The following is a 24,231-nucleotide window of genomic DNA, read 5'->3' as shown; positions in this document are numbered from 1 at the left end:
ACATGACAGTACAATTAAGGCAGAAAGTAAGTCAGAAGGTCATAAGAAGTAAGTAATTCATTCTAAGTTATGTGCTCCAGTATCTTGGGGAGCAAGTTTAATATTCTATGGAGTCATTTTTCTCATGTCATATTTACCTTTCAAACACTATAATTATTTAATGTGTTTTTAGTTTCTTATTACCTGACTCACCACAGGCACTGGTAATTTTTTTGTATTTTTACTGCTCATTTACATTGATTTCTCTTTTATTAACATTATCACAGAGAAATTCAATGAAAGGTTCTCATATTTTTGTGATCCTCAGGATGCAGCTTCACTACAGACTGCAGTCAGAAATAAACTGTGATGTATACTTGCAACAAGTGTCAGATAATTGCAAAATATTTATCAACACCAATATGGTTAGAGCTCAATATATACACATATTTCTAATTTTCCCTAGCATGTGCAAAGAAATTGAAGCAATTCTGAAGGCTGTTCTTCCCTGTATAGGAAGACCCAGCTGTATCAGGAGCTGTGCAAGATCATTGCTACAACAGAATGCAAACTGTTTTGGTGGCACAATGGTAAAGGAGAAATGTGCTGAAGAGCTATCATCAACAGAGAGCAAAAGAGGAATTTATACTCTGCAAGTATTTAGACAGTGGTCCTTTACAGGTTCACCCCTGCACACATCCTTACACACTTGCACTAAATCAAGGTCACTTTTGGAGTTGCTGCTCTATTTCAGGTTTTCTTTCAGGCCTTGTCCTGCCTTCCTCTGACAAGCTGTAGCTCTGAGAGTTTGTCTGTTTCTGTTCTGTGAAGAAGAGGGAAATAGGGGCCTTGGTCCAACACACAGGACTTATATCCTGATCCAGGACAGGGGAGCATGCTTTGCCTCCCTATAAAACAGAAGTGATTATTTTTCATATTGCAGGATCTATATTCTTTAATGACTGAAAAAGACTTGGTGTGCTGAAGGACAGCACAGAATAAGCATGGAATCCACAGCAAGCAATAATGTTACTTGGACAAAATGGGGCACCTGTCCATTCCTTTTAGGATTAAAATAACTTACAAATGACTGCTGTAAAACAAGTGAAAACCTAAATAATTTATACTCTGTACTATACTTGAAAGCACTTCAGTGGTCTAGCTCTACTTATACTTGCATGCTGCCAGCTAAAACAGTATCCTAAGTGGGTGTAGGGAAATAGACTTGTTTTGATTCAAAATTGGGAGCTAAAGTAAAAAGTCACCGACTGAATCAACTTTTCTTCTTTTTCTGTTTTAATTTCCTCATTGAGCATAACTAAGCTCTCAGTCTCACAGCACTGGCAAACACTTTTGTAGGGTGATTTTGCTCCAAAAAGATGAGCTTTGTTAGGAACCTTTCAACTCCAACAATAAATTTCAATGGTACAATCAACAAAGCACAGTTAGCTTTTCCATATTCAAAATGGACCAAATAAATAATAATTCAGCTCCAGGAAAGCTAACACTAAAGCAGTAGGATACCAGCTACTTCCAGCTCCTCTCTGAAAAGAATTAACATGATGCTTGCCATGACCCACTGAAGACCATGGTCTCAGCATCCTATCCAGAACAGATTTCATCACAAGTGAGTATTTATCCTTAAGTGTAATTATCCTTAACTTTGATTACCAGAAAAGCTTTTCCCCTGTAAAGAATGAGGTACATTTTGCTTATGGGTCTGATTTTCCCAGTTGTTGGATAGAGGTATTCAATTATAACTGAGGATAGAGAAGCCTGTATCTCAAATAGACTGAATGAATAATATGAGCTAAGAGAATCAGGACAAAAACCCCCAAACATTAAAAGTGCTGCCCTTTCTTCCCCTCTCAGTGCTGTCAGCAGCAGCATTTCATAATACTTTTGAAATCCAAAACAATGTGATTTTGGAAAATCTGTTTGTTTCAGGTGTGTGAACAATTTCTACAGACCAGTTTCATGGGTCCAAAGGTTTTCAAAACAATTACTCTCCTCGCTAGGAGTAACACAAATGGATTCTCAAACTTGCCAGACAAGGACACAATGCTCTATTTTGTGGTTTCAGGAGGTGAGCTTTCCCAGATGTCACTCGCCCCACTGAGCTTGAAGGAAAGCACTTTCACACCATTGCAATTCAAAACAAATAAATAGGGAGCTGAAGTTATTATACCCCTGTCAGAATTCTATAAAACAGAAAACATTATATGTTTATTTAATGTTCCCAGTTACTTGATAGCTTCAAGTCACTGTGCACAAGGAAAACTCTCCAACAGCTCCTCATACTAAACAATCTGCCTGTAATTGACAGATGGACATTTCACAGACTCCTGTGAACATGCAGACAGGACGAGAATCACTCCCAGCTCTCAATGCTCTCCACTATTAAGATTTCATCTCCTAGTATTCACATCCAATTGAAGTTTCTTACAGTTTGTTTGCATATGCTATGGACTATTATTACAGATTATCACTACTTTTTCATGACAATTATGACAGTTTCTAGGAACTACTTACCCACAGGTCTACAAGTTCAGGCAGCCTCTTGCTAGAGACAGTTCGCAGTTTGCAATCTGTAAACTGGACCACTGAAATCACTAAGTCATAACTATCCCAGTTAAAAAGTAGATGCTGTAGTTCAGCAAAACCCAAGAAAGACAGGAAAGATACAGGAAGAGTTACCCAAAGTTTTATGTATTTTCACTTATTTGGTGGAGGGACAGTACATTTATTTCCCTTGGAACAGTAATCACCACAGGAAATATAGTTTTCATGGTCTGTACTGTATCTCATCATGAGTTATACACCATCCATTTCAGAGTTGTTGAGCTATGGACAGCTGCTAGTCAGACACTGAGAATCTACTCACAAGGCACAGCCTCCATGGGATGTGATGTACTTCTTGAGAGGGAAGCTTCACTTTCATCACTGCTAGGTATAATGGCTAAAGAGACTTAACTTTTCTCTTCAAAAAGGATATTGTGCCATCAAGGCTGGGCAGAGCTGACTATTTGGCATAAAAACACAGTGCATCATAATAAAATCCTGTAAAACAGAATCTGTGAAAACAAAAGAAAGAAAACAGTCAATTAAGCCTCTGCAAACTGCTTGGGGGTGTCAAAGATGAGTTTTCTTTCATCTGAATGATCTTATTAGCCCTCTGCAGATAATAGTGTTCTTTTTGCACTTTGTAGGCATTAGGTACAAAAAAGGGTAATGAACAAATATGAGCTATAATATTCATCTTCTAGTCTTGTCTGCATGAATTTTATTGCATTAATTTTATTGTTTACAGACGTTTGCCAGTGTCAAAGAGAATTCTGGCACAGCAAAAAGCCCCACATCTGTGCTGAAGTGAAATATTTGGATACACTTCCCTACAAGTGTGGAGCTCCATGCAAGGAAGAATTAGGCCTTTCACACCTGGGAAACTAGAGAGAGTTGTAACATTTGGCTTTAGCAGTTACAATACCAGGCAGCACACTTAGTATATCCTACACAGGAAAAGACAAAAAATTTCATTCTTTGCTGATTTCCTAGCACTGAGTAGAATGCCTAAAAGAGATAAATGGACAGTCAAATTTCTGGGTTTATTATGAGACAAAGGTATCACAGCTGCTACATTTAAATTAAAATGTATATAAACAATATGACTGACATGTTCTCTGGCAAAACCCAGCACGCTGTTTTTCCTGCTGAAATGACCTGTGATAGTGCTGGTGTAAATCCCAGTTTGCCTTATCTTTGTATTTGTTACAACAAGAAGGATTTATAAAGCCTGGCTGCAGAGGCCAGAATGAATTTGGCAGGCTTATATGGAATCACTGAGAAACACTGAACACAATACCCTAGGGTATTATTTCTAGAGTGCAACTTCTGAGATAACAGAAACATTTACAAACATTGTAAGGAATGGCAGAAGAAATATGAAGACAACTGTGCAATAGAATATTACATCATTGCTTCCACTTCCTATATGAAAGTATCTCTCAGTTGAAAAAACTCACCTCTGGAAGGGCAGCACTTTTTCAATGTAATACCCAGAGCAAACTGGTTTTTAAATACTCTTAAATTAAAGGAATGCATAAACAAAAAATTCAGTTTTCCAGCATTCTGTGATCCTATATCCTAAAACTAACTTTATGAATTGTGACACATTATATTGTATTGGGATATAGGTACAATCTAGTCACTAGATGTTTTGACAAAAAAAAAAATTAAAATATTTAAAAAATAATTTGTTTTGAAAAATATATAATACATGCATACTGTGGATGGCAAACTTGCAATTATATGGCTGCAAGCCTGAAGAAAAATACTCTGCTTGAAATTCTAGTAAACAGGTATCTATGAAAAGGATCCCTTTTATTTCTGTCTTTAAAGTAGTGAAAACATACACTTTAAAAGGACTTCTGTAATTTTTCACTAATTCCACCATTTATAGACCTCTATACAGGTTTCTCCAATACTTTGAGGTCCATAACAGATTAATTGGATTTAAGAACACTTTTGAATATATACTTTGCAGATATCTATAGTGCAAAAAGAACTTGCAAAAGCAGTGCTATATAGTTTATTATATGTTTATGTATTACTTTATGAAAATTATGAGGATTTTTTGTGTCAGATTCTTCAAAAATTAAATTACTAACTAAAATGTAAGTCTGCAAATATTACCATCCCTAGATGTAAATTCTCTGTTCTCTGTACACTAATGAAGAGCAGCCCACTAAGTGCAGATGCAGCCACCTGCATTCTTGGGACTCGGCCCATGCTGTGCCAAGTTCTCCTTTGAGTAACAATTGTTTTTTCCCTGCATATGGGAAAATATCACAAACACAAAATTTGAATTGTGATACTTTAAATGTGATGTAAAGATGTGAGAATACTTATGGCAGCACAACGTAATGTCTGGAAGTATCAGCCTATTTCACAGTGACCTCCAGAACAAGGGGTACTGTTACTAACGGGGTGCTCTGTCCAGGCTTTATGGCTGTGCCTGATTAAAGCCATAAGTGCTGATCTGGCATCTTGGAGGATTTTGCTGCTCTACCATGACCTTAAAGCACAAACACAATAGAGCAGGCTTGGAAAAGTGGATTGCTATTTTTAATTCTGGATCTCCTTAATTCTCTTGGGGTTGTTTCAGAGCAGCAGACAGTTCTTCTGGGAAAAACCACCACTATAGGGGCTTTTCAAAGCAGTGTTCCCACAGCAAATCCATCTTCTAGGGTAATAATAAAACAGCTGCTGCCATGTAGATACCTGTTGCTTCATTCAGAGTTGCTTCAAGGCGCATGGTTTCTAGAAAGTGCTCTAAAATTTTCTCTGGGGTTCCTGACATCACAATGTACCTGAGGGAGGGAAAGGAGCAGTTAGCATCTCACAGCCAAAAGAGCTAATCAAGAAATAATTGTGTACCAGCAAGAAGATCAGGACCGTTGTGCTGCTGTGTGCCAAACACTTGCCCTGACCAGAATCTCTGCGTGCTTAGGCCAAAAGCCCTCACAATCTTTACTAGCTTCCCCTTGTAAACCTTAACAATAACATTCTCCACCCTGCCCAGGGATGAGAGACAGCCCCCTCCCCTCCCCACACAAGTATAAGACCACCACAAGCACAGCACAGTCAGCAGAGCTGCAATGGCCCAAACTCAGAGAAGTACAAGCAGAAACGCTCCTCCACTGAGAACAACTATCTCAGTACAACAACAACTTGCAGTCTTTAAAGGATCTTAACAGGCTCATTATGAGCCTGAAATAGGAGCTAGTGTGTATCAGTGCCAGAGCAAGGAAACAGTTTCCTTCAGCATCCCTGACACAGGTTGGTCTGGGAAGGTGGGGGCAGATAAAGAGAGAGCACACTGTATCCTCACATTTGTGCAACACCTTGCATAGCTGAAGTAAATGTTTCAAGTCAATAAACTGAGAATTGTACCATTTCCTGGAATTAGTTTAGTGAGGTGAGAGAACTAGTGCAACAGCCAGGTTTTTCTCCTTCATGCAAAAACACTGGCAAGATTTTAAGTACCAGCAGAATACAATATGATATTGGAAAACTTGTCATCTTTTTTTTCTCTTTTCTCATGGATCAGATTTTTTTTTAATATTTCCCTCCATTCTTTCAATCTTTCCATCTTTTTTTTCTTTCTTTTTTTTTTTTTTGGAATTCAACTGATAAAGTATGAAACTTAAAAAAAAATAAAAGAAAAAAAAGAAAGAAAAAAACCCTGAGAAGTGAAGGTACTCTGCTCCTGCTGAGAAATAAGTGGTGGAGCTGAGCTCCTGGGAGCTCCTCCTCACTTTGAGCACTGACCGTCACAGTTCTTTTACCTGCCAACCTCTTTGGAAGAACTGTATTGATGTCCCAAGAACACAAACACTTGTTAAGCCAGTGCACATTCTCACAGAGATACTAACCAAGTATCTAAGTGAGTGAAGCAGAGAAATCACAGGTTGCTGTACTCTGAATATGAAAGTGGAAATGAACAGTGAAGCGACTTGCAGGGCTGCTGAATTCATGCTGCATGAGTGTGATCACCCATAAAGAGTTAGATCTTGGGAGTGGTAACTTCAGAGCCAGTCCTCCCAAGCAAAACTGGCACTGTTTGAAAGCACAGCTCAGGGAGCTGGCTAGGAGCTCTGTCTCCTCCGTAGAGGAGGCACTGGAATCCAAACTGGAACCAAAATGAAGTTACCCCCAAGGAAATGAACTGCTCCCAAAATGAAGTTTCCCCCAAGGCTAAGATGAGAAAATTAGTTCTTTCCTGAGAAGAGGTGCCTGATAAGCTTCTCTTTTGGGCAGTCATTCTCAAAAGTACTGAACACTCAACTAACACATTCCAGTAATACATTCTGGAAATCAAGAACCTTTGGTAATTTTGGTTTGGTCTCTCAAACATAAATGTAGCCACTTACTCTGTTTCCTAAGAAAAGAAACATCATCCTCAGACCCAGTGAACTCACTTTGAAGACTTTAAAAATAAAGACACTGCCAACACAGTATTAACAAAGTGACCCAACTTGTGAAAAGCAGGCAGTGAACCTTCAGGCTAACTTCCTCTTTTGGGTAGCTTATGTCTATTGGTCATAGTTATCAGCAAAAGCTCCCTTGCTGGCACATTTACAGTACCCAAAACCTGACCAAATGAGCAAAATATTTATAGAAACGAAATTCTGAGCTTTACCTGAAAATATTCCTGGTATGTAAGGCCTAACTTAACCATTTACCATAATATCTCTGGCTATTTTTATCAAATTCTGAAAATGTTAAATAATACAAGTAACACCGGTGCAAAGAGTTTGCAAGGAAGGCAGTGTTTCAAAATGTTCAAATCCAATTTTGGAAGCATGAAAAATGTGTCAGACCCAAGAAAATGGATTTAAACCTATGACCAAGCTGCTGTGCATTGCAGTTGCTGATGCAAATCCACTGGCTAAGGTCAAGTTCCCTTTATTTGGGCAAAGAAAGAGTACACAGTTACCTGGTAGCATAGATTGTTTTTCTAGATGTTTTAATAGATCAAGTGAAAAATAAAATAGAAGTTCCTGAAAAATGTGAAATATGTATATAAAATGCAAGGAATGGCTTATGCAACCCTCACAGATCTTTATAAATCTTTACAGTCAGTCATGCAGATAAAATAAGTGTATGAAATCCCAGATGAGATAAAAACTGTACCCAAAGTATTGCACAACAAATTGGCTCTTTTTTCAGAGAAAGTGAGGTTCAGGGTAAAGGATTCAAAACTTGTTGAAATTGTTTGAATGCTTCTGAAGAAAATTGTGTATCCATTTGCAAATGACACATTTACAAAGCCTTTAGGGGTTTTACCAAGGTTCAGAATGATAATAGCCTCACTCTACTCTTATCACAGTAGTATCCAAACAGAATTGTACTTATTCCTTTTCAGTAAGAAAGGAAAATATAGTTAATATTGTTATTACAGCGCTAAACTATTCTGTAAGATAAGCTCTGCAACTTTCATTGCATGAGATCTTTGTATTGTATATAAATTGTGCATAGCAAACTCTTCCTAGCATCTAGAGCTCAAAATACAAAAAAAAAAATCTGTACTTAACAATAAAACAATGTATTTTCCTCCCATCTTTTACACAGTAACTCAGATTAATAAGGTTTCATCAATCTTAGTCTATTTGGAAGCTATTTCTTGAGGTAAGTATTTACACTGAGATCTTCAGGGAATTATTGTGTAAAGACATAGAGCTGGTGTGCTGCTAGAAATGGATATATTATTGAGTATGGGGCATGTGCTGATGACTAAAAAAAGAAAACCTTTATATGCACTGCAGTCTTCCACTGAAAGGGAATATGCTATTGTTTGGATAATAGCACCATTTGAAAAGGTTAATAATTGTCTGACATTTGCACTACTGAATGAAAACATACTTGTGCTGTGGCTGTGAATTTCCTTGATTAGAAATTCTGTTTCCTGCTGGGATCTTCTCCAACACCAAGACATCTTGGTCATGTTCTTTGAGTCTTACTGTATTTGCTTCCACATCCTGCAAGACAAGTTACTTTTAATAAATATGCCTGCACTTGATTTCCCTGGTTAGTTACTCTAACAAACTGCATGACTTTCAAACACAAAATACTTGTGTTGGTTCTTTCTCTCTGTCTTTATCTGTCTTTATTCTGGTTTTCTCACAGGCAGAATCATATTCTTTATGTGACCTTCTAGACTGTCTCATCTCTGTTCTACAATTAGACATACTACAAACAAAGTTACTAATATTAATATATTCATAGAAATGACAGCCTCTGGAAGAACTTGCAAGTTCTGATATCACGCTGAGGGCAGCCCTTCCCACTCTTACCCTAAGGATCCTGTTGAAGTCCTCCTTATCTACTCTCAAGAAGTGGCAGTTGTCTTCCCGCAGAACAATGGATGCTGCTCTGGGAGCATCATTCACAAGTGCTAACTTGCCAAAATCATCTCCTTCATGTAGAGTACATACCACACCCTGCACAGAGCAAAACATTTACATGCAGAAACCCATCATTACTCTGGATTCTATTGAAAGTCCTTGTACAAACACTGGACTTCCCAATCAAACACCAAAATAAATCTATTTGGCAGGAAATCAACAGCCAAAATAATGACTAGGAAACAATACTTGATAGCTGGTTATTACTATTACTAAAGAGAGGCAAGAACAGAAAAGAATCAGCTTGTTCTATGAAATTGCATTGAGCTTGAAAGACTCGTCTCTTCTCAGCCTGCTGAAGACAGAAGGTTGTCAAGTATTTTGTTTTTTATTTATAGAGGCCCTAAAAAATAAAATCAAAATTGCAGAATCAACATAGAACAACATATCTACAGCTGTTGTACATCAGCAGCACTCTGTTTCCTCCAATTCACAGTAACAGAGGATCTGGCCCACCCAGTGATGCAAAAAACATGGCTAAATATGTGTTACTTAGGAACAGACTTATCACCAGGGCCCTTATCACTAGTGCTGGATTTTGGTGAAATGCTTTGTTTTCAAATGGAGGATTCTCAGTCACTGAATGAGAAATCAATGAGGAGTAGGGTTTAAGACTCAAGGGATTCCTGTGTACCAATATCTCCTTTTTTTGCCTTGAAAAATCTCTCTCATAAACAGGAAATTTAATAAAGATGCTTTTTGGTCTATGGCTTAACTAAAATGAATGCTGGCATAAATTTGGAAGAGCTTCAACCAACCTGAGAACCAGCAGTCACAAAGCAGTACTTTTGTCAGACACGCATGAGAACAGTAAGTCATCCAAATGCATGACAACATGGTGGTAAAGAGATGGGGCAAAACCCCCATGACAGAGAAGTCTGGCAATCCACCAAATTCCAGCAAATTACTTTGTCCTAAAGATACTGATGTAACTCTGATGGATTATAGTCAGAAACTGTGTAATATATCCCAAAATTATAGAGCAATCTACTGGAAGTATAATCAGTGAAACCACTGGATCATTTCTTAATAAAATTACAATCTATTTATTTTGTCAGACAAAGCAATTTCACTCTAAATTAGACTGTATTCCTTCAATGTTTGCTCTTAGAATTTCAATAATAACAATCATACAAAATAGCTTCTGAAAAAAATACCTTGCCATAAATGACTACGTTTACTGATCCCTTTAGGATAATGTACCAAGAAGTACCTTCTTCTCCCTGATTAAATACTACAAGAGAGAAAAGATTTTATGGTTAGAATATAGTTATTCAAAATATAAATGGGCCAGATTCTTCACCCAATAAAATTCAAGGTAACTCTACAGTCATATAAATGTGTACCTTACAAAACGGCATACCATGATTTTAAAAGCAATTGCCTTCAGAATTTAGAAAAAAAAATTCATACCACATAGTTATGTTATTACACTCATGTGAAAGTTGCTTTTCTTTTCTACGACAGCTCCAACTACTTTATCAATATGTCAGGTTATCAATTACTAATTAGCACACAGGTTAGACCCCACTAGTAGCACCACATTCTAACCTAGTTCTCTAGCAGCTGTGAATTTAATATTCATTTGCTAAATTGTCTCAGTATTAACATGTCTGGGTTATCTACTATTTTAAATGCTTTATTTTGTGCAGGAAGATTTTTTTTAATACAGGATTATATTAAAATACATTTTAAGTAGAGATTGGTCAAACAAAAATTCTAGATAAAAACACACCCAAATTGTGTTACATACACTCAACCAAGGATAAAGAATTAATTTTGGTATTGTCTCCGCATTTGGCAACAGAATAAGCTAACACTTATTACCCTAGGTTTTAAACATGAAGTGACGATCAAGTTGAAGAATGCATCCAAGTTTTGCTCTTGTCATTTAAACATTAGGAATTTAAATATTCATAGCACAGGTGAGAAAGAGATCTGACAGGATTCAATTTACTTACACACTGTTCCTGCTTTGGGATGTGACTCAAAAATGAGGACACCTGCTAATTCCCGTTTTACCTTAAAATAGAAAGAGAAATTATAGTTGTTATTATATGTATCTCATTCCTCCTGGTGATGAGGTCACATAATATAGCCCCTTTGTACTTTCCTTCCCTCTGCATCATTGATCAGTCATTGGTCTGCTTCACTTGATCTCCTAATTCCTACTGATTGGCTTTACAGAGCTACATTTCCTGGCTCCAAATGGCTCAGACAAGGGCATCTTTCTTTGTACACACACATGTGAAATGACCATCACTGATTAACAAGACAAGAAGTTTCAAATGGCAGTAGTTAATCTGTTACAGAAGATAGCTAGTGATTGTCAACTACCCCATGGAAGTATTCCTGCTCTCTCCTGGGGAATCTGGTTCAGACTGACGTAAGTCTGTGCTTCTGCTGTGTCAAGCTGAGAGGCACAGCCATCTGGACTTGCTGAGTCCCCTCTCTGCCTGACAGCTTCCCAGGCAAAGCATCCAGCTCAGTACCTCTTCCAGGAACAGGACACTGCCCTTGTTGTCAGCTGGCTCCTTGTTTCTAGTGAGACACTGCTTACAACTGCTTTTTGTCACTGTAAACACTGTGTTACTGCCACAAATAGCAGAAGCACTAGGAATCTTGTAAGATCCTGAGTTCTTCAGTGTTTTATGTTTCTCTTCATATAACTACAAATCTCCAAGAACTTAGAGGCCAATTTCCAAGCAGCAGGATTCACTTATTTGGAGAATATCAGCTGGTGACAAGCCGTTTTTCAGAGGTACTACCATGTAACGTAATCATGCTAAATACAGATCAAAAGCTGGCCTCAACATCTATTTACTAGTAGTATTTTCACACCACTGTCTCATTTGTTTAAATTAAATAAAAAAAAAAAAAATAGGCCACGAAGAAAGACTTGGGAAGGAACTCTCAAATTCTGGACAAAATCCAAATGAGAATCTGATGGCTGCATCTCCTAAGATGGGTGGAAAAATTTGGGCACCCACCCAACCTTGGTGCTCAGGCACCAAGAACAAACATACCACGCCTGCCACCTCTCCTAGAACTCCTTCCTGACAATCAGAGGAAAGCACTCCCTTTTTGAAGCCTGGAGAAAAAGAGAAATAAATAGAGGTGCTTGGACAGGTTTCTAAAAGTACACTGACCAGTGAACACACTCAGAGGCCTGTGATTTCTGTAACACTTAGCTCACCAAACTCCTTTATAACTTCTGCTCAAAGGCAATGATACTTTCATAACTCCAGGAAATACAACCCCATTAGCACTGTTCTGCACACAGCAGAGAGCATTCCTATCCATTTATGTCCTCAGATGTCTTTTCAGTTGTTTCAGTCATTGGCCTTTGCTGTGAATGAATCCACTTGATGAAGCCCAAGGTTTGACTTGTTTTTAACACTGTGTTATATAATTGTTCATCATTTGTACATTAACTTCACAGGCTTCTTTAGCAGGAATTAGTTCAACACCATGAGACTTGAGCTTTATCCGTTCTACTTTCTACTGCTTGTGGCATATCAAGAAAACTTACTACTTTAGGAATTATGCCTTACTTAAAATAAATTCAACATTCCATTTCCTTTCAAGTTGATTGGTCATTAATCTTCTGGTTCATAGAAGCAATGCTATCTGTTGTTCCTCTGAAGACTTCCTCTAAGCTAGTCTTAGCTTCTATCTTCTTCTTCAGTTCATGATGCACATAATAAGCTGGCATTTCAATATTCTTACTAAAACCATGGAATCATCTGTACTTCAAAATGCCAAGTATTTTTTGCAGCTTGTATCATTTTCCATACTTGTTCCATATGGTACTTGCTGTGGTATCTGACCTCAAGTCTGATTTTCTTCTGAGCTGAAAATATTTTGTGTTTCAAATTCTTTTGTTCTGGGTTATGTCCACTGTATCGAGAATTTTCTCCACTCCGTCTCAATATCTGTCTATCCTGGATAGTTTCTTTTGTTTAACTTTTAAAGGGTCATTTCTTAGAGTAGTCTTTCTTTAATTTCTCTTTTCTCTACATTCCAGGGATTTTTAAGGCTTTTGGATGTGGAGGAATACATCTAGAGCAGGTTAACTCTGCAGGTACCTTGGTTTGCAAGCTGCAGTTTGTCTGCAGACTGAGCTCTGAGTGGGAGCCCAGAGACAAGAGGCCATGGACTGCCAGCCCTCTTCACAGCACACAGCACAAGTGGCACCAGCCAGGTGAATGCAAGCTGGGAGACACAGCAGGAGCACAGGACACAGGAAGAAGGGTGAGACATGTGAATGCTTGGATGGTGAGGGGATAAAAGCCCAGGGGCTTCTTTACTGGGGATCCCTCCCAGAGGCACCAGCTTGAGCTGTTTCTGTGTTACTACACTGTGAATAAATTGCTTTATGGAGCAAGACATACAAGGCTCTGCTATGGGAAACCTGGGGTGGAAGCTGGAAGCAGTGAGGAAACCTGGTCTGGCTGTGTGAGTGGGGGACATGCAGGAGTTCAGCAGGACCAGCCAGGTCACTGGAGCTGCCCCCTGTGAAGGGGCTCCAGCCCCAGCAGTGACAGTCTCTGGTGCTGGGAGTGTGACTGCCAAGAGTCTCACCAACAGTCAAACTGGGAAGTTTCCTTAACATCAATGTAATTCAGATACCAACTCAGACTGCCTACTTTTTTTTTGAAAAACATAGTTCAGGTTTTTATATGTTTGCATGGAATACTATCTTTCTGTAATGCACCTTCACAATTAGCTGCATCTGTCCAAGCTAACTGAGAATGACTGAAAATAACAAGAGATTCTGAAGAAGGTATTGTTAAATACGGATCTACTTTCTGACTGATTTCCTTTTTCTGAAAGCATCCACATGTTATTGCTACCAAGTAAAGTGCTATTTAGCTTGTTTCAGTTGTCTGCACAGTGTGTGGTGAGACTTTAAACAGATGCATTCTCCTGTCCATTCCATTTATCCTTGATTCTCTGTGCTGTTCTTGACCACTTCAGGGGGACAGTGTCTGATGAGCTTTTTTTCACTCAATGACCAAACTCCAACCAGAAAGCACTGCACAGTGCACCTTTCTCCACAGTATAATTCCTCTTCCTAACTGGTTCAAGCCAAGACTCCTTACAGAAATTATTTCTGCAAAATTCAGTAGTACCAGTACCTTCATTTACACATGGACAAGGACCCAGACAGTGGCACCTGTGCCAAGTGAGGGGATGTGCAGAAATACTTGAAGAGAATTAAACCTGATATCAAATAGACAACCTACACCTGTATAGTGCTTGGGTGATTCTCGCAGACAGAATAAATTCTTTGCATGGAAAGTATAAACAAAAATAGTTACAGGCTCTCCAACTTTAAAAAAAGTCAGAAGTAAAACCAGAAGTAAAAATTGAGCCTCCCTTTAGGTGATGAATTATAATTTTTAAAATTACTTACTGTGGTAGAAAGGTGAGATAAGGCCTTAATGTGGAGAAGTTCTTCATATATAAATTCTAAGTCATCTACAGTTCTCTGGCCAGGGCTATGGAGAGAATATAAAAGGGATAACTAAATGCAATAAATACCCAAAATAAATACTTCACAGAAAGACAAAACAACACAAAATACTGCTGAACTGTCTAGTGAAGTGTACATCCTCACTAAACAGGGACTGAATGATGTTTCTGGCTGGAGGACTGAAACACACAAAGGATGGAAACTCTGTGAATGCTACCTGAATGACACTGAGCAGCAGCCATGGCAACCACCTTAGAGAGATCCTGATTAGGCAGCTTTTCTGATTAAATCAAGTGTTCTATATATGTATAAAATGGGCACATAAATCAGAAATGGTACATAAAGATTTGTTCCTTTCAAAAGGACTCCTGAGTGTGGGGCATGCACTATTTTTCACAAGCAGTACTAATTAGTTGTAGCAAACACAGATGTAGTGGTTTGTAAAGGAGTGTGTGAACTTCTGCTGAACAAATTGGAGATGCAGCAGAGCATCTTGGAGGACAGCTAACACCTGCTCTACGTTAATGCTGAGTGCTGCTGTTTAGCCACAAAGATAAATAAGAACCACTCAGTAGTTTCAGCTTTTCTCACTGAGAAATACAAGAAGCTTGTGCTAGAGAAGAATTATTCCTTCATCAATGCATTGTTGGAATAATTCTTCACTAGCACAAGGAGTGGTAAGGAGGCTGGCACTGTGGCTGAAATAATTGTATTTCTGTAACCAACCCAAAATTTTCTGATTGTTAAAGAAGGACATAAATACTGTGGGGACTGCAGTGTGTCAGAGATGCTTTGGGGGATCTAATACACAGCACACAGGAGGAACTGTGGGAGCTTGATTGTAACTCCCAATCTTTTTCCCACCCACGAGATTCCGTTCAGTTACAGTATCTAATACAATATTATTTTCTAAAAACAATTTCTCCTGTCATATAATTTCAGACAGCACATTGGAGTTACATATGGACACACAGGAAGAAAAATTCCTTTAAAGCATTATTTCAAGCTATTTTTACAGGAATAAGTACTTCCAAACAATAATGTTTAGATTTGTGAAAAGCAGATTACAGGTAATTAATTCAATAGGCCAAGAACAAAAGAAAAGAGCAACAAAGACACAAGGGAGAGGATGGGAATGGGATACAAGAGAGGAGATGGGATACAAGAAGTCCAGTCCGGGGGCAGGAGTTCCAAATGAGAAGGTTTACATCCTCCACCATTGCAACAAGCCCAGTTCTAAACCCTGCTTTCTGCAATGTGTGGTGTCAAAAGAATTAACAGCACAATTGAATCTTTGGACAACCCTAAAAGAAAAACTATAATGATAGAAGTTTTCCTTACTGAAAGAAGTTTTCCTCCTAAAATGTCAGTATTAAAGGAGACTAGCACCTAGAGGATCAGGAAAGCCATATAAAGAAATACTCTGCTCTACAGATTTTCTGCCTAGTCACCTCCTGATTCAACAGTCTGTCTACATCTTGTGTGAGACACAGTACCCAGCTCTGTTACATCTTTTGACAAAAATAACTGGATGGAGACTTCTTTTGGATGAAAGAAGTACTGAAGAAGTCACAGAAAACATAAGGAGAACTGACATCTCTGCTAAGCAAGTTTTATTTTTCTTCTGTTCTTCACTTACCAATGACATGCATTTATTATTACCAGATTAAAGACAACTTTAGGCTAAAAACCATTTTGGATTAAATTACTCTTTTCTCATACAGAATCAAACTATTAAGGGAAAACCAGAAATTGGTTTGGTACTGCAATGCCCTCTAGCGACTCAAAATACTCCACTGCTTCTGAATCTGGCTTGAAATTACAAGGCTGACACTCCTAGTGATTTATGCAGGGCAGCTCAATTAAGTACAGCATAAAACTAAGCCAGTACTAGCTAGCAAACAAAAAGCAGAGATTTTAACAAGTAATAGGGAAGTAGCAATTTTAATTTTATTACATTCTTGCAAAATGAGTACATCTTGGAAAACACAGTGTAACGAAGTAAGAAATTTCAACATTAAGTCAAAAGATAAAAGGATGATGTCTTACTATATGAGACCTCTATCATAAAGACAAAAGGACACACTCTTCCTTTAGCATGTCCATTTGCTTCTTATGTTAGCACACTGGAAGGACTGACAATCTGTAGCACATATCTGTACCCGGTCTTTACTTCTGTTCCTGCAGATGTCACGTGGAGAGACATTAGGCATCACTGTGTCTTTAAAACCCGTGTGGTGACCCACTGATGTTGATTTGTAGGATCCTGCTGTGTAAAGACCTAGTTTCTGCAGGGGACACATTCTAACAGCAATAGCTGGTTATAGAGCGGATAATAAGTGGAATAGGTAGGGAACGAGGGTACACATTAATGGACAGAACTCAGGTGATATTAAGTGATCAATAAAAACTGTTCAGTGCTTGGAGAATTTACCAAGGTCAGAGACATCGAGCTTCTCTGTGACTAGGATGTTGACAATAACACAGTACTTTGCCATTGATAAGCCACGTATGGCCAAGCAGTATCATTGATTATTTTTATTGTACAGCTAACCAGAAAATTCTCAGATAATAAGAACAAGGGAAAAGATCAGAGACCCCATAACATTGTGATTAAGTGTCAAATGCTCTCTACTAAGAAAAAAATGTGTTAAGTGAAGCCACCAAGAACATATAACACAGATTTATTATTTCAGTCACACTGCTAACTTACTTTAGGCTAGGGCATTAAAAAAAGAATGTAATCCATAACATTATCTGAGCTAAATACTGTTGTCAGATGAATACAATTCTTCCTTTAAAGACTCCTGTTATTATTGTGTTTAGCTTTGTATAGCATCCTATTAAATTAGGGTTTACCATCAGGACATATTTTCATACTGAAGGGGGGAAACACTAAAGGAGGAGCTGTATTAATTCTACAGTAATTTTTACAGGGACTTAAGCAAGGTCTGCACCTGTGCTCCAGCCATTATAAGGAGCAGAGAGCTGTGTTTGCTACTTCACAAAAAGCTATTTTCACATTCAGTATATGTGTTTCCAAAGGAAAAAAAAAACACAATAGCAACAAGAGCCTGCCAAAAATTTCCCTGAGCTCTATTCTGTTTTTTAAACTATAGAACATTCTTTCACAGTTTGACAGTTAAAATGCTGCAGTTAATGTAATAAACAGAGAATTTTTTAAGTTGGCTGTCAAAACAAGTGACACTTTTTGTTAGAGATTTTCAGATTTTGAACAATAGAAAGTACCTTTCAAAGCAACAGCTTCATTATACAATCAAATTCTCAAAGTAATCTTCTCATCAAAGAATATTGTCTTATTTCTTTTAGGGTAATTATCAGAGTTCTGCAACCTCTCTGGAAACGGTTACTGTTATAAAATGCAGCTGTGTTGGTTTGAAAATTGTGGGTCCTGCTCAGGTCAGCTAGAGTCAGCATCTCTGAAGCCTTGACAATTCCTTTGAACTTTTGACAGCTGTAACAGTGTCTAGTCAAAACTAGCAGGCCTCTGAGGATTCATGGAGATTTTAACAGCTTTGCTACAGCTCAGTACAGGGAGGATTTTCAACTAACAAAATCATTACATATGTAAACTGAATACTAGAACAGTAGTTAATATGGTCTCTGGCAGTACAAGGTTACTTCAGTGAGCAAAGGGCTGCAAAAATAAGCCCTTTAAGGGATAGGGAACAATGTCAGATGAATATTAGTCTTGAGAAAACCTCTTTCTCCTCACTATATTACATGAAAAATCTCCTATTAGTATTCTTTCAGGTGATGCTGTGTAAGTGATGATACAGAGAGAAGAGCAGTACTTTCCAAAGCATCCTTCCAGCCTTTCAGCCCTCTGTAAGCAGTCCAGATGATAATCAATATTTATCTTGCTAGTGTAAACTTACTGTTTTGGAAGTCATGACAGAAAGCAAATGTAGTGGGCAGCCAAAACCCACGACAAGCGAAAGGGAAATTCTCCACGAGATGACCTGCTCAGCTGGCCTGAGACAAAGGACAGAGGGCAGAGAAGCAGGGTCCCAGCACACATAGCACTGCTCAGTCTCCAATGACTGGTGTCTGCTCAGAGGGGCAAAAGCTCACTTTTGCTCCTCAGTGGAAAGGGCACAGGACGTGTGTGCGAGGGTAAGAGATCTCAATTCCATGACACCCTAAGGGTGTGTGGAAACACTCTGCTCTCAGTCTGGCTTGTCCATGTATTTCGTGTGACAGGGAGCAAGTGCTATTTTGGTTGTGCTGACTAGATCCCTAACAAGGAGAAGAAATAAAATTTGTACTTCAAACTTATTGCTGCATGACAGGGTTTCCTGTTTTTATAAGCACAACTGTTTGATGGCACTTTTTGAAATTCAACACTTTTAGCAAGTTTTTGGAAAAGTGCTGTTGAAACGAGCTTGCGATCTCAACAGGAATGGAGCCTGGAAAGGACACAGATGGAAACAGAACAAGCACTTGGGTTAGGTGATTCAAAAATCTTTTACTATGAAAAGTGTTCTCACACTGTAAGCAGGGCCCACTCCTCTCCCATAGCAAAGACAAACCTTGCCAATGGCCTCAAGGTAGCAGGATCCAGCCCTGTGTACTTGCCTGTCTTGAATGGTCCCTTACAAGTAAATCTTCAGTGAAGGTGAGCTTAAGTTATTCCTCATTCTCAGTGCATTTAATTAGCAGTAAAATATGTCTGCCGTGGCCACTAAACCCTACCTGCTTAATGCTTGCCTTCAAGGGAGGGTTAAACAGAGTTTATACTGGCTTTGAAGTCACTATAAAGCTGTCTGAAAAAAGGCTGATAATCAATGTAGGTTTCTCTTGTTTCCATGTCACAAGGAAGACCCATAATATTAACTCATTATTCTGCTTACGGTTTCCTGAGAATCATCCTCATATGAGCATCTGGCCCAATCTGAGAGAGAAGCAGCATAGTATCCTGCAGCTCCTCATCACACTCCTTTTTCTCCTCCTCAGTTGGCAAAGGGGCATCTTCACGCTCATCATCCAAAAATCGATAAAATAAGTATTTGTCTTGAAAGTGGTGTTCCTGGTCCACTGAAAACATAACACATCAAATCCTGAACACTCCTCAATGAAGTAAACCTTGTTTGCTGGGTAGTATTGTGTTTGTTACAGATAGATTATTTAAGAAGGGACAGAAAGCTACAGAAAAACTCTAAGAGCATGAAACTATTTCTGATGCATGCAGCTTGAAGGGTACACTTTTACATTGTGTACTACAAATACTATCCAAAAGGCTTCCATATAAATGTGTTGTGGGTGTGTATAAATACAAGCATAGAGATGTCAATGTTTTTTTATCAGTTCTGTTTTCATATTGTTTGAAACTACTTCATTTAATCAAACAAATTACACTGGGGAAAATGGTTATAATATGAATTTTTAAGAGGTATTCTCTAGCACAAACACTTTGCTCTACATATTTAGACAGGCTGAAAAAAGGTAGCAAAAGCAACTAAACTCCTTGTGATGTAGCAGAAATGTGTATCATCAATGTGTAATCCTAGGGGCAAGTTCATTGACCTGTGTCCTGGTGGAATAACTTAATGGATGAACTGCCAAGAGAAGATCTCTAAAGTAACAGTATGATATTGCAAACCACTGGTCTTCCAAGTAAGAGTGATGTGTTGAGTTGGATACTGTGATGCAGCTTGCACTAGCTTTCCCTGGAGAGTTCAAGGGAATATATGGCAGGAATTCAAGTTAGAGCCCTTAGGGTAAGGCAGCAGTGGAAACAAGCTGACTTCCCTGTATGGAAATTTCTCCCTGGGATATGGGAAGCACAACAGACAATAAATGCAAGTTTGCTGTAATAGAGCTGCTCTTCTACATTTATTAAAAATGTATATGCAAAGCTTCAAATATGAATATTGCTTTAGAAACCTACCCTTTTTGAGGGCTGTAATATCCTGTTACCAACTAAATCCTGCCAATTGGAAACTGAAACTCAATGTAAAATGCAATCAGAAAGCTAATATAAAATCACAGATTTCTGCACTGGAATATCTGGTATGCTGAATTTGGGAACCCCTCCAAAACCAATGGAAATCATCCAAAATGGTGAATCTGAGCAAACACAAATACTCACATTCACTTCTAAATACTGCAAATCTTTGATGAAGGTTAGTTTGGTTAGATGTATGGTAATACATCCCTTGGTTTTGGCCTGAGTGCTACCCAGTTCTAACAATATAAGCACAACCCAGTGTACTCCTAAGTATAATTAGAGCTATCATTATAAATTGTTCATTTATGATGCAATATGGTCATAAGTTAAAAAAGTATACGGGCAGCAAGATTCAAAGAATAGAGCCTGTGTGCTGCACCTGCACTTATGAATGAACAGGCTGCTCTGTGGCATTTCTTTTAGGCTCATGATCCCTTTCTTTCCCATGCAAAAGAATACAGAGATGTTCAGTGCCCATATTTTAGTCAAGATACTGATTTTCTTTATCTTACCGTGGTTAAGAACACCTTCTTCCAGCAGTACTTGCCACATGCCAACAGCCTGGGTTCGTAAATGGACACAAGGACTTTGTTGCATCATCCAGTCAACTAGCTCTGTCCCCACACAGCATTGCCTGAAGGACAGATGCACAGACAGGAATGAAAAGGAAGCCTGCCAAGAGAGAGACTGCACACAGTGACTGCCAACAGCAGTGATACCCTAAACTCTGTATTAGACTTAGTTAAATCTCCCTGTAGAAAACCCCATGTCACCATCTACATACACATGCTTGAAGTACCAGTGAAGGTGTCCAGTTTAAGAAGGTCACCTTAGCAAAACAAGTGTTTTGGGAAATGCAGAGGATCTATCTACCTGTGACAGCTGGAACAAAACCTATAGCACCAGTGCAACAACCTCCAACCCAGTTTTCAAAAGAAACCTCTGTATACCATGGGATACCAAAAGCCTCATGCTTTTCAGAATCTTGTATGAAAACAGAAATTTAATACTGTAAAAGTTATGCCAGGGCAGCCCCCACAGGAAGAGTGAGCGCTAAGAGAGTTTCCTGCATTTGTAACCAAACTTCTGTCACACTGTATCTGGAGACACTGGTTTTGGCACAGTGCTCCTGAGGCTCTCTCATGTGAGGGCTTGGTAACCTTGCACCTCCTGACTGACCCAGAGGCAGACAAGAGCAGGTCTCAAGTTCTGGAGAACAGCCAAAAAGGATTAAAAAAGCTAAAAGCCACATGGTCACTTAGTAAAATTCCTTATCCCCCTAGCTCAGCAGAACAGTAAGAGTTTTCCCAGTTCTGTAAGAGAAAATGGTGCAGTTGTTTGGACCAGCACTGCTCTTCATTTATCATCTATGCTCTTTTGTTATTCTAGACCAATCAGCAATGTCACATTGTGACATATTCTTGAATCAACTCACAAGCGGCAAATACCTTTGTATATTAAATACATTTTAGGCTGAAATATGAAAAAATCAATGAATTTATTTCAAATGAAGATCAGCAACATATTGATTTACTATTTAGAAAAAGACACACTCAGAGATTTAAAAAAAATTTTTACTTAAAACCACTCTGAATAATGAACTAGGTATTTTATTTAAACATTAGACACTAAAACAAACTGATTGTTTCTTAAGCCAATAGTAGGTAGATCCTGACACCTTGCAGGCAGATTTCTTTCTACAAATGCCATTGTTATCCCACTTCAGCAAGACTGTGCTGCCACCAACAGGAAGACAAGAGAGCCTGGCAATACACTGGAAAAAAAAATTAAACAGAGCAGCAAATCTGCATCAGGAATGTTTCTCACCAGGTGAATTTTCAGAATGCCACAGTGAGCAAGACTTCTGTAGCAATCAGTACAGGAACATAATATATTAAAAAACTTTTCTATTATCTCTTACTGATATACAAAGAGAACAGAATCTTCATTTTAACTTGGTACTACACATAATATTCCAGCTAGCTATGCTATTAACTATGCTTTGGAAGAGTGTTGGTATGTGAATGCTCTTTCCACAATCACAGACTCAATTTCCAGTCAAATTATTTCTGAAAGGATTTACCAGGCCCATTAAAGACGGCATAACATCCAACTCAAATAGCATCACAGAATAATTTCAGACCTTTTGAGACCTGCAAGTATGGTAAGGCATACATGACAAATCAGAGAATGGCAGGCATAAAAATTCTGAGACCTCTCTACAATCAGTTCACACACCTGTAAGTCTTCAGATGATATTTACGATCTCTTATCATGTGAGGAGCTCGGGACAGAATTGTATTTCGCAAAATCTTTCCAGCTCTAAGGATCTTTTCCGAAGGAACCTTGGTGATCATGGAGAAAAAGAAAGACCAGGAAACACAGATTTTAAACTTTCTGGAATCTGTACTGCTATCTGCAAAACAAAACACAAATGCTCTTTTTCCTGAATTAAATGTCCTCTTGCACAGAGGCTTACTTTTGCAGGGCAATGTAGTATATAGCTGGGATTTTAAGTTTCACAGACTTCGCACATCTAACAGAAAGCATCACTTCAACTGATTCATATTACACTGTTTGAAATAGTTATTTCCATTTGTCTAAAGGCCTGGCTCTACAGCACACCTACGTTCTATTACCTGTGTAATGATTTTAGTAGGATGATGTGGGATGTGAGGATCAATAAGAGGTGTCTGAAAAATAAAATGAAATTAAATAATTTTTTTAAGGTTGACCAGAAAAATAAAGACTAAAGTAAATAAAATGAAAAAAAAGCTGTAATAACAAAGAATAATGTGGAAGTCCAAGTTCTGCTCAGGACATAGGAATACATAAAAAGCTTCTGAACACATCCTAAAGGCAAACTTGGTTGTTCAGGCTCAGCAAATTAAAACACTGACATGACATGTGAAGATGAATAACAAATCTGTGCTAAACTTTGCAAAGTACTAATGAAATGGGCAATGGCTGAACATCACACCAGATCTGAGCACACACAAGCATTGTTACCTCTTTGCCCTGCACAACAGCGCTCCCCCACACACATCTGCTCTGCCATTCAGCCCCCCATGATAGAAAGTCTCTCCTCCTTCAGCACCTTTTTCTATTCAGCTCTTTTCTCCCTTACAGCATAGCACAAGAAACAGGAATGGAGATAGAGCTCTTCTTCCTCTGTGTTTTCTAAATTATCACCAGGCTGAGCTGGCAACCCTTTTATAGCCGCTCTCTGAAATGCAGAGGCACGCAGGCCACTCGCAGGGACCCAGGCAAGGACTGGGGCTGGTGAAGAAAAAAGGAAAGAACAAAGCAAGTGGCTTGGTTCTACAAAGGGAAGAGTGAAAGGAAAGACCATCGGGGCTCTACAGGGGAGAAGGAGAGAAGGGGATGAGAGAAATGGGAAAACAGGCACATAACAAACAGGTGAAAGAGGGAGACAGGGAGCAGATGGCACAACACAGAGAGAAAAGGAAAGTGGAAGGTTAAAGGAAGTAGGAATGGAGACAAAGGAGAGCAAGAGAGAACTTCAGCAGCCACGTGACAATGATGGGAAGACCTTTGGCTCGTTGGGCCTGGTAGTTAACAGCATGGACCAAATTCACTTTGAGTGGGCAGTGTCAGGACACACACAGGGGCTGACTTTGGCTGGCGCTCAGGGCTGGCTGACAGCAGATCAGGCTGAGCAGAGCTCTCCCACAAGGTGCTGCACCTTGGCCCTTGGCAGCCACGGTCCCTCACAGCCCTAGGGCAAAGCCAAGGCAGCCAGGGCAGAAGTAAATCCGGTGAAACACGCGCCAGGCACTCCCGGGCTGAGGTAACCAGCTTCCCTAAACTGGGCA

The 24,231-nt window shown here is 38.9% G+C and overlaps 1 protein-coding gene across 5 annotated transcripts in view; it reads right to left on the bottom strand.

Moving 5' to 3' along the window:
• The window catches only part of RAPGEF4 (Rap guanine nucleotide exchange factor 4), a 143,247-nt gene that overhangs the window by 32,217 nt on the left and 86,799 nt on the right, over positions 1-24,231 (bottom strand). For all 5 annotated transcript variants that reach the window (XM_059853117.1, XM_059853118.1, XM_059853119.1 and 2 more), the window contains 11 exons: positions 23,035-23,088; positions 22,634-22,740; positions 20,908-21,029; positions 19,299-19,482; positions 14,365-14,449; positions 10,907-10,967; positions 10,103-10,179; positions 8,835-8,981; positions 8,404-8,519; positions 5,260-5,348; positions 2,975-3,053 (listed from right to left, as the gene is read on the bottom strand). In XM_059853117.1, coding sequence (XP_059709100.1) covers positions 2,975-3,053; positions 5,260-5,348; positions 8,404-8,519; positions 8,835-8,981; positions 10,103-10,179; positions 10,907-10,967; positions 14,365-14,449; positions 19,299-19,482; positions 20,908-21,029; positions 22,634-22,740; positions 23,035-23,088 — 1,121 coding nt within the window. The remainder of the gene's footprint in view (positions 1-2,974; positions 3,054-5,259; positions 5,349-8,403; positions 8,520-8,834; positions 8,982-10,102; positions 10,180-10,906; positions 10,968-14,364; positions 14,450-19,298; positions 19,483-20,907; positions 21,030-22,633; positions 22,741-23,034; positions 23,089-24,231) is intronic.

This window comes from Haemorhous mexicanus, chromosome 8, assembly GCF_027477595.1.
Source record: "Haemorhous mexicanus isolate bHaeMex1 chromosome 8, bHaeMex1.pri, whole genome shotgun sequence".
NCBI lineage: Eukaryota > Metazoa > Chordata > Aves > Passeriformes > Fringillidae > Haemorhous > Haemorhous mexicanus.
The sequence above is the reverse complement of the archived record's forward strand: the minus strand, read 5'-3'. Positions and strand labels throughout refer to the sequence as shown.